Source organism: Acanthochromis polyacanthus, chromosome 21 (assembly GCF_021347895.1).
Source record: "Acanthochromis polyacanthus isolate Apoly-LR-REF ecotype Palm Island chromosome 21, KAUST_Apoly_ChrSc, whole genome shotgun sequence".
NCBI classification, from domain to species: Eukaryota; Metazoa; Chordata; class Actinopteri; family Pomacentridae; genus Acanthochromis; species Acanthochromis polyacanthus.
Window position 1 is genome coordinate 9,810,418 of NC_067133.1, and position 13,796 is coordinate 9,824,213.

Below are 13,796 nucleotides of genomic sequence, written 5' to 3' on the forward strand. Positions count from 1 at the left end.
AGAAAAAATCTAAAAAGAAAAAGTAGCTATAGATGAGGATTCCTGCACAGAACTGCTTCATCTTAAGCTTATTTTTTTTTTATCACATCTGGTGCAAATTGCCCTCCTAAGTTTATTCCACTGTATGTCTGTTGGGTTAGCGTCTGCGTTCTGACAAGCTGCTCCACAGCTCTCTTTGTTTCTTTGAGTCATTCTGAGATAAAGTATTGTTTCTGTTGCATCACCCAACTTCAGCTCCAGCTGGTGGAGCCACCCTGACATTACTTGTAAGATACTGCAGAGAACAGTTCACTCGGAAGAGATCATTTAGATATAAAGAACAGGATTTACTGCAGAAACACGAGCATGTTGAATGCAAGTATTCATGCAGCAGGGAGAAAAGCAGTCTATAAAATCAGTGTGAAGGTTTTGAACCTGTCTCTCAGGCAGGAATGAAGGAGTCGAGTTGGAGTTTTTTGCTCCAGATGTTTTTCCTGAAAGGCAGCTGGCGGCTTTTGTACAAATTTCCCGTAAAAAAGCAGACATCAGACCTCCGGTAAAGAGCTGTACATGATGCAATAGCTACGAACAGATTCAGAGCTACTAGACACTAGACGCAAACTTGAAGAGGAGTGTTTGTTTAGTTCTCAGTTTGAGACTCAACCACACTGATTTGTTTGGCGTCCTCAGGTCTGTTTGATGCTATAAAAAGATGCTTTCAGGGTCTTTCCTTTGGTTGTTCGTATTTCGTCCCAACTACTGAGCAGAAAAAGAAAACTGTACATACACTTTTTATTTTTTGGAGCTCTCCTGTTGTCAGATGGTAGATGATTTACAGGCCTTCAGTCACAGATGGATGTTGGGGGTCTTTTATGTTGTGTCATCTCAGTTTCTCTGCAATAATTCATTAAAGCGGCTTTTTAAAAGCATAGAGCAGAGTTCCAGATGAAGATAAGGAGCAGACCTCCTGCAGTTTAGACGTTGGTGGTGCTTGTTGGAACAGAATTAGCAGATGGTTGATGAAGACTGAAGCTGAGGCATCTTTGATAACCATGTTAGTGACAAATTGCAATGAATTTAAAGAACAAGATCGAGGAGCATATTGGCTCACAAAATGTGGGCACACTGCATGGGAAAAGAGTAGTGAAATTTAAAATGTCTGGGAAAAGGAAGTTTTAAAAATATCAACAGGAATAGAAACAGGAGGTGAGAGTTAAGGTATTCTTATGTAATACTTAGATTTAATAAGAATTAGTTTTATCCCTTTTTTACCCGAAAAAATTGTATGTCCTTTGAGAGAGTGGTATATATACTGTATATAAGATGGAGCAAACCTATCCTAGGCGCGCTAGACAACCCATGGCAACGAATTTAATTCTCTGCCAGGGTGGGTCTAGTTACCCTCCATAAGGCTCGAGGCTGGATTCTCCTAAAACTGGCCGGACCAATCACCATGAAGTGTAGAGTCAGAAGGCGGGCGTAACGAAGTGACGACAGAGGTGCGATGATTCTGACAGAAACAACCGGCGCACAATAAACAGTTATCTTTCGACTCGGCTTTGGCCACAGCCCTTAAAGATTTGAAGCTAAAATTCAACTTGAAAGATAAACAAAGGACGGCACTTGAAGTGTTTCATTGAGAAGAAAGACGTATTTGGACTTATGCCGACGGGATATGGCAAATCCTTAATATACCAGTTGGCTCCGCGGCTCCGCTGGTTGGGAAGCTAATGGGACTTAGCCACAATCCGCCGGTGCTCTCGGAACTACGTCAGCCTATTCGTTGCGTTGATTGGTTGTATACCTACCCAATTGCTGCAGAGGGATTTGATAGACAACCTTTTAGCCCGCCTCCCTCCCTGTCGAGCTTCCCTAGACCCTTGTGCCGTCAGAAACATGGGTCTAGCATGGCTAGGCTAGGACAAACCCTCTCTGATGTCAAACCAATGGTTTCCTGAGAGCAACTCTAAAGCTCAGGAATATATCTCAAGAAATATATACTCATAAGGAGCAGGAGCAAGGCAGTTTGTCAGGTGGGCAAATGTATAACGGTGTATATTCGCATAAAGCCTTTTAATGTCTGAGGATTATGCTGACATCATTGTGAATCCAAAAGAACAATATATCAATATCAAGTGAAAACTACTAGATCCCATAAGTTTCATCCTTTGCGAAGTCTGTAGAAATACTCATGTAGTCATAAAGTACCTTCTCTGTATGTTTTCAGCCAGTACTAAGGATTATGCTGATATCATTGTGTATCCGTAAGAACAATATATCCATATCAAGTGAAAGCTACAAGATCCCAGATGTTGCAGCCTTTGGGAAGTCGGTGGAAATGTACTGCAGTCATACAGTACATCCTTTGCTGCATGTTTTCTATCTGTGCGGTAGATAGACGCACTGTTGAGGATGCCACAGCTGCATCTGATCAAACGGATAAAGAGAATGTTGCTTTTAGGAAATGTTTGAGGACAAGTGGCTGGCTGCCAGCCGGAAAGCCGAGGAAACACTGCCGGTGTTTGTAAACTGCAGCAAACACTGAGCGTTGTCCCTGCCCTCAAGTATATTTGTGTTTAATTTATAGTTTGCTGTCCAGATTCACCATCAGGGCTCACAGCTAAGCCTCATTTCCGCCGTCGGTGTCGTTCGAACCGATATCAAATGCCACGGTCGCTCATTGACAAACTGCACTGCAGGACTCAGTCAGCCGTGTAAGTCTGTAGTTAACAAGCTCTGCTCGGCTGCAATTAAAACCAGATCTGCCTTAAACCGCAAAATCTCCCCCCGTGTTTTTAAAAAAAAAAATCTTTCCTCTCCTAAGTCTCTTTGACTTTTATGTGGCAAAGGGAACTGGGTGCATTGACATTTTTGACGCTCAAGTGTCAATCTTCGCAAGTTTTTCTATGAAGTTGATTCGCTGCAGCAGAGGAATGCCTCCGACATTAGTCAGCCGAGCAGCAGGTCCACCGCAGCCGGGGAGCAAAGTCAGGGAGGGAGCTTCAGAAATCTTTCCTCCCTTCGTTTAACATGTCTGCCCTACTTTCCATTGGCCTAGCGTGTTGTGGTAACACTACGGATCCAGCCTCTCCCTCTCTGCTGCCCTTTTTTTTCACACCATACTATACTTGTGGAATGCAGAGAGAAGAACGGCAGCCTTTGGGTATTTTTTTTAGCTCCTTTATTAAACTACAGTCCAAAATATTACTGTAAAGATCCTGCTTTGGAAGCTATTTATTTGGATCTAATCTCTTCTAAATTCATAGCTGCTGACTGATTTCACATGAAGTTCCCGATAAAAGATCTTCCTAAAAACCTGCCTTTTTCTATAATTTGTTTGCGCTTCCTTCTGCTGACCACCATTTGACTTCGCTGTTTTCACTGTAACATCATCCTTTGTTTTCACCGTCTGTTTGATTACACAAGCCGCTGAGACAACATATAAAGTATTTCAGTTCAGCACAGTTCACTACCAGAGCTCTGGTCAACACAAGCAAAGCTGCTGCAGGCAGGCATTTAAGGCAGAGCTACTTAGATGTCAGCAATTAAAATACCACCAACAACTTCTTAAACTGAAGCGCAGATTTTCTGGTTTCTTTCCTCCTCCATGACAGTGAACGAAATATTTTTGGGTTGTGAGCCAAACAAGACATTTGAGGAACGTAATTTTGGTCTTATTTCCTGACATTTAATAAACTAAACATTCAATCAATTAAACAAGAATATAATCTACAGGAATCAGGAGTTACTGTTTGAGTCATGGAAACAGTCCAACTTAGTTACTCAACGTCATGGAAAAGGTTACAGGTATCTTTTGAATCTGTTTTTTCATTCTGTAATTATTGTTTTTTTGCACTTTATTGGGGTGTTTCTGTTTTGTCTTTCCTCTACTATGACAGCGAACTAAACATCTTTGGTTTTGTGCACTAAACAAGACGTTTAAGGACATCATCTCGGTCTTGATCGTCTTTTTGAGATAATTACTAGTCCACATAACTAATCAATTAACAAAGAAAATAATCTGCAGGAGTCAGGAATCAGAGTTTGAGTCATGGAAACACTTCAGCTTAGTTACTCAACTTCGTGGAAAATGTCACAGTTTGAGTCTGTTTTTAACCACGCCTAACGAACGTCAGTGGGCTTACTGCATTCGGTGGGGTATCTGGCTGGGTAACTATGTATGTATGCATGTATGTATGTATGTATGTGGCTATGTCCGTTCCGATATCTCTGCAAGTGCTGAAGTCAGGATAATCAAACTTGGCACTGAAGATCAGTCTAAGGTCCCCTGCTTAGTTGTGGAGTTACAGGTCAGCAGATCAAGTAGGAAGGGAGATACGTACAATGATCAAAATTGATACATATTGCATCATTTGTATAGGGAGGACAGGGTTTTCGCCAGTAGAGGGCGTGGTTCTGCCCTCTACTGAGGGCTCGTCTAGTTCCTTCTGTAACCGTCTTTTAAATCCTGTTTCCAGCAGTGTAATGTTACCCAAGTACTGTACCTAAATACAAAATCTGAGGTATTTGCATTTTGCTTGTGCTTTTTCATTTTGTGTTTCCTCCTCTGTGACAGTAAACTCAATATCTTTGCAGGAAACAAGACATTTGAGGGCATCATCTTGGTCTTAATCGTCCATTTTCTGACATCAAATAAACCAAACAACTACAATGAAAATGATCATTAGCAGCTGGTATTTAAAACCTCTGTTCTGTTTGTTCTGCAGAGATCTACACCATCCAGGGGAACTCTCACGGCCGACCCTGCTACCTGCCCTTCCTATACGACGGCCAGTGGTTCCACAACTGCACCAGCATCGGTCGTGAAGACGGTCACCTCTGGTGTGCAACGACCTTCGACTACGGCAAGGATGAACGTTGGGGTTTCTGTCCTGTCAAGAGTAAGTCGTCACCTTGCACATTCAGGACAGCATCCTTATGCATTGGAAAAGCTACCAGAATCCCTGTAAGCTTCACTGCAATTTCCTCTCACCCTGCTACTAATCTCTTCCACCTTCTCCCCTGGTCTAACCGGCTGCTTTTTCCGTCAGGCAGCGGCTGTGAGACCTTCTGGGATACTGATTCACTGACAGACAGCTGTTACCAGTTTAACTTCCAGGCTACGCTGTCGTGGAGCGAGGCTCGGATCAGTTGTCAGCAGCAGGGGGCGGACCTGCTAAGCATCACCAAGCTGCACGAGCAGACCTACATCAATGGTAAAGTCAATGCATACACACCAGCATTTTACGGTCTTACGCCCCTGTGCACCATCACTGAAATGTCAAATGATTCAAAATGTTCTCAGTTTTACCCTCCTGTTGTCCTGATTAATGGGCACCAAAAAATATTGTTTCCTTGTCTGAAAAAATCCAACAATTCAGCAAAAAAAAATTCTCCACATTTTTGAAAATTTGCAAAACCGTCAGGAAGAAAATTCCAATAATTGCTTAAAAGTCTCCCCTACAAGTTTTATTTTAATAAGTATCCCCCAAATTTGGCAAGAAAATTCTTGTAAATATTTTCAAATAATGAGTAAAAATCTTCAAAAAAATCCTAAAAATATCTAAAATGATTACAGATATATTAGTAAAACTTCTACTGTTTTCTTTAAGAACATTCACAAAAAATCAACCTGGATTTTGGCTGATTTTTTGTGAATGTTCTTAAGAAACATTTTTGACATTTCTTTTTTCCACTAAAAAAATGTTCAAAAATTTCCCAAAAATGTTGAAAATGTGGACATCAGAAGTTTCCTTGTGAAAATATATTTCTTCTTTTATTTAAAATATATTCTTTCCACATTTTCAAACTTTAAAATGGGTCAATTTTGACCCGCAGGATGGCACGAGGGGTAACAGCAGGTATTTGTTCTTATGTCAAATTAAAAGAATAACAATTTAGATTTGCTACATTAAAAATACAGACCCCACTGCAGGACCTAAATTCAACAGATGCTTTTCACTCAGATCCCAGGATGCCAAATTTCTGCAGAAATGATCTATCATTATTTAATTTTTTTCCAGCTGCTTTTTTTTTTTTTTGAAGGAGTTGTGCTGCTCTACATTTGTCTTCAAAGTATCCCCAGAGTGTTCTGTTGGATTCCAGTCAGGCGGCATCAGGTCGTCTTTTTCTCTTTTTTTTTCTTCTTTAGAAACTCCTCTGTGATTCTCTGCTTTGGATGGTTCTCATGCTGGAATATTTCTCTTCTTTAAGCTTCTTGTCATCTTGTCAGCCAGTATTTTGGTTTATCCACAGACATTCATAGTGTATCGATAAATGTCATGTCCCAGCACCTTGTGCACTCATGCAGCCCCGTATCATCCCAGTCCCACCTCAGTGTCAGGACATTCACTGTGGTCATCTTGGTCAGGTTCAAACCAAACATACTGGACTCCATCTGAGCTGAACAAATTTATCTTGATCTCATCAGACCAAAGAATGAGCATCCACCATTCATCAGGTTTCTTCTTATGCATTTCGACTAAGTTTAATTTAATAGTTTAGCACACGATCAAGCAAGGTTTATTTTTTTCTTGGATGTCGACCGTAGAGGTTGATGTTATGAAGTGTCCTTCACACTGTCTGAGCTTCACAGAAACTCTGATTTCCATTGAAAACCCTTATGCCAAGCCTCCTGATTACTGCTTCAACTGTGTTTGAACTTCCTGTATCTGTTTCCATCTTTGCAAATTCTCACGATTCGATTTTTCAGTTCCTCCGCTCAGTTCTTTGCCATGTGGAGCCACAATGAAGACATGAAGACGCACACAGTCCATAGTTGCAAAACTAAGAATGTTCTGCAGATCACTGCTAATTTTAGAACCATATTCATGCAGTTAGATTGATTGGAAATCACATGTAGGCACAGTTTTGTTTAAATTATAACACATTTTCCAAGTTGTGTGTCAGTGATCACAGGTTTATTCAGTTTTTTTGTACTGAGTTTCTAGTTTGGTGCCTGAATTGTGGTAGTCTTTTTAAAGTGTTTTGTTTTTGATTATTCATGAGATTTAATACCCAACTGCACAGCTGAGAAATAATGCAGCTATTTAGAGGTCATGCACTGTTGAATCATTTGACATTTAAGTGATATTGCACAGAGGCTTCCTCCTTTTCTTACATAATGCATGCTAATTCCTGAAGCTATTTCTTTGAAAGATGCATTAATGAATACGTATTTTCGCTGACTTTTGAGACACACGAGTGATGCAGCCTGAAGCTATATCATTAAATTATTTACAGTAGCAGTTATTGTTTATTAGCTTATACATGGCAGACTCAGTGATCGGTGTGGAGAGACACATTGCTTCTATTTTAAAAATAGAAGCAAATAAACCTCGGAAATTTGAAACAAACACAAATGAATCAACACTGAGCAAACAGTTCAATAATTAGCTTCTGATTTGCAACCAAACTGACAATGAAAACCTCATATAATTTGGATTTTGGGGGATTTTTGGTGTTTCTCTCTCAGTTGTGTTAAGTGTATTTGCACCCTTGGTACTCCTCAGAATAATACTTAATAAAAGCTCCATATTTCTGTTTCATTTCACATGTTTTCATCAAGCCTTTGAGTCTTCGCCAGTGAGAAGCATAAAAAATTTCAGAAACTCAATAACTGTCGAATTTGTAGCGCAGCAGAATCTTTGCAGAGCATTTGGTTTGCACATTCCCTCTCCCAACAGGAGTGATTGATTTTTTTCTGAGGGGTTGTGACCCTGTTGCCAATATTCAGCCATAGTTGTTGCATAACTGTTCAGTAGCCCACCCAGCATGGTTGTTAAAATCAGGTCTGACTAAGTGAAGCACAAGACTGAGTGGAAAGTTTTTACTCTTGTCATATTTTATGTAGTTCATAGAAGGAGTTTCCTCTCTCTGCTCACTCATTTGATTTATGGAAGGTGTTGTCCTGCTGTTTTAGGTTTGCTGACTGGCTACAGTGCTGCTTTGTGGATCGGCCTCAATGACCTCGACATCAATGGAGGCTGGCAGTGGGCCGACTCCTCACCACTCAAATATCTCAACTGGGAGTCAGGTTAGCCTGTTAAAGCAATCCAAGCTTCTCCGTCTGTCTTTTAAAGCCTCAAATATCTCTGATACTTGTTTTTTTTCAATGTTTATTCCCCTCAGAAGGCTGAGTGAGCATGCATATTCATTTTTAGCACTTCTTACACCCGCTTGGCTGCCGTCCAACGCAGCCGCACTGTTTTCCTGTTGACCCTCGGAGTATTTGAAGATTGGCGGTAATTTTCTGAAGAGGTTTTTCTCTCAACTCCAGACCAGCCCAATCACGCCGAGGAGGAGAACTGTGCGGTGATTCGAACTGAGTCATCGGGTCGTTGGCAGAACCGAGACTGTTCTGTTGCTTTGCCGTATGTCTGCAAGAAAAGGCCCAACGCCACCCTGGATCCCTTCACTACCGGTCAGTGCAGCAGCAGCAAAGTTTACTCGCTCCAAACTGAGAAAATCCAGAATTTAATGGAGTATTTTTTTATGCTCTCTTTGCTTCCACAGATTCGTGGGCAGATGATGAGAAATATGAGTGCGATGTGGGCTGGCAGGCCTTCCAGGCTGGATGCTACAAGCTCACTTCAGAGAAAACCGACTGGGATGCGGCTCAGAAAACCTGCCAGAAGATGGAGGCCAACCTGGTCAGCATCCACACGCTACCTGAGCTGGAGTTCATCATACGCAATGTCAAGAAAGGTGACTTTTTATAGCTAATTTATCTTTTACTTGTGTTTCTGCATTGAACTGTGCGTCTATACTAGGGCTGGACCCGAATATCCCGAATATCCGAATATTCGTTCGCTCCGGCGGTATCCAGATATTAACTTTGGTATCCGAATATTCGTCCCCCTCCTGCGGTCGGACGTTACCGGGCGGAAAGAATATGCGGCGTCACTGTCTTCCCTCCACCCTCGGCCCACATCGGCTCATACCAGCTCATCCCATCCTGTGATCACATGAACATATACACATCTGTCTATAACATATACAGATTTGTCTATGTGATCACCTCCTCCTCCCCCCCCGACCGAAAATATTCGGAGCTCGTCTCTTCCCTTCACCTTCGGCCCACTTCGGCTCATTTCGGCTCCTCCATTCGTGTTTGTAAACACCACCCGAATGGCTGGGTGGCTGCCGACTCTGACGTCACGCTTCACTTCGTTGCATAAACACAAGACAAGATGCTGAAGACTTCCGCTGTTTGGGAATTCTTCAGTTTAACTGAAGACAAAACGAAGGCAAAATTTGCACCCGGGAGACCAGACGAACGGATCCGAATATTCGGGCTGTCTCCGCCACAAGCCACCGCCACCCCCCCTCGTCGGACGTTACGGGGCGGAACGAATATTCGGATATTCGTTTTTAATAGGGCCCGAATATTCGGAGGCCAAAAACCACTATTCGGGCCAGCCCTAGTCTATACATGACTGTGCTGCGGGGTTCCCACTCGTAGCAACAGAACAGACACTCTGATGGATTTATTCCAGATGGGGGTAGTCAGGGATTTTGACATTTGCTGTAAAAATCAAAAAAAGAAAACAGCATCACAGCCCATCAAGGACAAACAGTGAGATGAGCAGTGCGTCTAACTAATGTTGAAGTCTTGCCGGTTCAGAAAGAGTTCACTGAAATCCATCAGAAAGCTTTTTAAACTCAGTTTTTCTGATTCTGTTTTAAATGCAGAGGAACAAACGCTATGTGCATCCGGAAAGGAAATTGATTTGGATGTGTTTCCTGGTTAAAAACATCAATAAATGAACAGAAAACAAATATGACCTGTATTTAGAGATGGTTCCCACATTATATGCTCCAAATCTTCATATCAGACTGATACACAGTGGAAACCAGATGCTTTCTTTTCTTTCCTGACCTGAAAAACAGCTCATAAAGTCAGGAATCACAGGTTTAGTCCCACAAACAGTTCAGCTTGATTACACAATACCACCTACATTTGAAATTTTGCGCTTTTTACCATTTTCTTGAGCCAATAAATTTGAAATTTGGGATTTACTGGAGGAATTAATTCATTTTGATCGGCTAGAAATGGTTTTGTCTGTGTTGCTGTGGGAGTTTTATATCTGCAGATATTGAACTCTTTAAATGGGTTGCCAGTTAAGACAGTTTCTTAAAGGTGAAAATACCAAAAATTCCAGGTCTGAAAACACAGGACATTCTCAGAATTCAGCCAGAGTGTTTTATACAACTTAGCTTTTTGATGCCACATAACAAGTAGATAAACTCTGACACGGTGATGCATCAACACCTCGACCTGAAATGACACATAGTGACCGTAAAGTCTTCCTCCTCCAGACATCGACCAGGTCTGGATCGGCCTCCACGACACCGACATGCAGATGGACTTCCAGTGGACCGACCACACTCCGGTCATCTTCACCTACTGGCACCCGTTCGAACCCAACAACTTCCGCAACACCCAGGAAGATTGCGTCTCCATCTGGGGAGCCGTGAGTCACCTCCGTTCACCCTCACATCGACTCCACCGTCACGTATTTGTATATAACTACCAGCTGTCCTTCTGTTTGCCTTCATGTGCAGGACGGCCGCTGGGACGACAGCCCCTGTAACCTGACTCTGCCCTCCATCTGCAAGAAACCAGGAACCAAGAGTGACGGGAAGCCTCAGCACCAGGACTGCAAACAAGTACTACTTCTTTTCGTCTTTGCATAGAGCTTTTCACCAGCGCTGCACTAGATGAAGCATCTCTGCAGCCACCGATTCCAGCTCTGTGGTGTTGCCGGGAGCATAATTATTATTCTAAACATTTCAGCCGTTGCTTCACCTTCGACCTCTTCTCCCAGAGCTCCCGTCCATCTCTCATCCTTCCACCAGTTCGCCCCCAGACTCCGACTGGAGTATAAATCATTCCGCTTTAACCGGGAAACTTACCAGGCTGAACCAGCCAACAGCGAATGCACCCTGCTCCCGGCGTCACGTGTAGTTTTACAGGCCAAGAAAAGCAAACTGCTTTCAAGGCATTTGAATAATATCAAGTTTCATTCAGCTTGTGCACCCAACAGAAAATACAGAATATGATCACTATTTGTAGCCGCAGGACTCATCTGCAGCTGTTCCTGATTACGCAGCTCGTTATTCTCTCCACGCTGTAAAAAACAAACATTCAGCTTACTGTTGTTTGACAGATTTAACCTGCTTTGTTTCGTTACAGATAACATGTAGTAATATCAGAGAAAAAATATTAGTTTACCAGGTAAAAGCAAAAAATAAATAAATAAATAACAGGCCACAACTGTGAACATTATCCACACCAAAGATCTATATTATCTATACTCTAAATTATAATTCATTCTTTTACAGTGTTATTTACAATCACTTTGCGATATTTAAATCTGCAAAACATATTATTGTACAGATATCTGCCATTCTTTGAAAGATAAAGTATATATATATATATATATATATATATATATATATATGGACTGAATAGTAAATATTTTTCAACAATATTTTACAAATTTTGATAAATTAAAGATAACATCTAATAAATCCATAGAATAAACAATATTAATTTATATGTTGATTGTTGAAAAACAAACAAAAAACAACAAAAAAATGGCCAAATTTAAAAAGAATATTCACATCAAAAATCTGCATTATTACAAATAATCTTTTTTTTACAATGATTAAACATAAAATTACATTTTTAAAAACCATATTCAAACCTGTAAAAATGATTATTTTCCAAATATTTACAATTTTTGTGAAAGAAAAAACATTCATAATAGGGGTTTATTAATTGTAAAGTATTTTTGAACCATTTTTTAAATTTTGCAGATTTCCACAATTTACAGATAACATCTAGTAAAATCACAGATATGTTTTTTTTTAAAAGAAATACATTTATATTAAAGCTGGAAAAAAATGTTATTTTGCAGATTCTTACAGTTTTGTTAAATTACAGATAAAATCCAATAAAGTTATAGAAAAAGTAATTCATTTACATGTTAAATTAAAAAAACAAAACAACAGAAGTTATGTTCCCATCAAAAATTTCATAAAAATGGATTTGTTCTTTCACAATGTCTGACCATCAAATTAAGTTTTACTTACCTCAAAATGTAATTATTTAAAAGATATCTGTTGTTACTTTTATTGTTTTGATTTTTACCTCCGCCAAGGAGGTTATGTGACACCCGGCGTCTGTCTGTCTGTCTGTCTGTCTGTCTGTCTGTCTGTCTGTTAGCAAGATAAGTCAAAAATGCCTGGGCAGATTCACATGAAATTTTGAGGGGATGTACACTATGGTAAGAGGAAGAGCTGATTTCATTTTGGTGGCAATCCGGAAAGGATCCTGGATTCTGGATCACTTTGAATTCTTTAGTATGTTTTAGTATGTGGTTCAAAATATGACAAAAACATCATAGGTTAGTATGTCGTCCACCAAATTGGAGCAAGGTGTCCAGATAGCTCAACTGGTTAAGAAGGTGATTCGTAAACAGAACTATGTCAGAGACGTAGGTTTGATTCCAGCTCATGATCCTTTACTGCATGGGTTTCCTGTTTTCCTCTCTATCCTTGGCGGAGGTCTGCTCTCTCTGAGTGCTTTTCTAGTTTTTTTTTACCGTTAAAGTATTCAACTATTTATGACATATTTTTTCTGAAGCCTTTGCTGCCAGATTTTCAGTTTTTTTTAAACAGACTTCTCTATTCTATTTACAGTACACATGAGATTTTAAGCCTCTCATGTCTGACCACTGCTGATAATGTTCACTGTCTGAGTGACTTTAGTGGGTTTTCTGAGTGATGTTTGACAAAGGTACTGAGAAAAGAAGAAGTCTCAGTGTGAGTCTGTAGCCTTCAGCGGCGTGTTTTTGTTCCGAGGTTGATTTATGGTGCAAACGGTCTGAAGTGGAGAGTCGTGCTGCTGCTCAGCTGTTACCTCCAACAAAGATCTCAGTGTGGACGGACCATTTGTCTGCTGTAATGAATCTCAAGCCGCCTCCCCAGGGAGCAAACCGTCAGGGGTGGTAATGTGGGTCACTCGGCGTGGCGTTTGTCCCGAGCAGACGAGTTGGCTTCAACGTGTGAAACGAACAAAGAGCCTCGATGACATTAACCTCGACACATTTACCCCATCGAGTGCCGCCTCGTCTCTCACAAAACCTAATGGAGACTTTTTTTTTCATCTGCTCGCTGAAGCGGCAGCTCGGTGCAAGAGCTGATGTTTTTGTGCTTCCAGAGAGTTTAATTATCAGTAAGTTCATGTTTAAATAATCAGAGAGGTAATAAAACACAGATTTAATGTTGGAGGCAGCTGCTTGGAGCCCCTCAGCCTCCACAGGGACACGAAAATAATTCAATTTCTGAACTCTCTGAACTTTTGTGCATTTTATTTTAGTTGGTATATATTTAATTAATCAAAAATACAGCTTGTGTGTTCACGCAATCATGTCCTACGAGTTATAATAGAATTATAGCAAACAAAAAGAATCAAGGCGTCTATAATCATGAGTTTTAATATTAAATATTGGGATAACAGTGTGATAACTGTTATCCTGCAGATGATAATCAATAAGGAAACAGCAAAATACATGCCAGAAAGTAAGACAGGGTGAAGATTTGTGTATTGATTAGCAAAGTAAATGTAAACTATTTAAAAACAGGGCAAAGCAGAGCAACAACTTGTAAGATCTACAAGTTTATTCCATCTCAAGTCTTCAGAGACCTTTGAAAATAAACTATCAATATTTAAAATAGTATCTGTGAAATCTGAAGTTCATATGTCAAGTACATTGTGATATTTTTATATTTTTGAATTGCACTTTGAG

At 40.5% G+C, this 13,796-nt stretch overlaps 1 protein-coding gene across 1 annotated transcript in view; it reads left to right on the forward strand.

Annotated features, from left to right (window-relative positions):
- mrc2 (mannose receptor, C type 2) overlaps positions 1–13,796 on the forward strand; it is a 49,296-nt gene that overhangs the window by 12,629 nt on the left and 22,871 nt on the right. Inside the window, 7 exon segments of the mRNA XM_022193628.2 lie at positions 4,707–4,880; positions 5,031–5,195; positions 7,901–8,014; positions 8,258–8,401; positions 8,494–8,685; positions 10,300–10,454; positions 10,546–10,650. Coding sequence (XP_022049320.2) covers positions 4,707–4,880; positions 5,031–5,195; positions 7,901–8,014; positions 8,258–8,401; positions 8,494–8,685; positions 10,300–10,454; positions 10,546–10,650 — 1,049 coding nt within the window.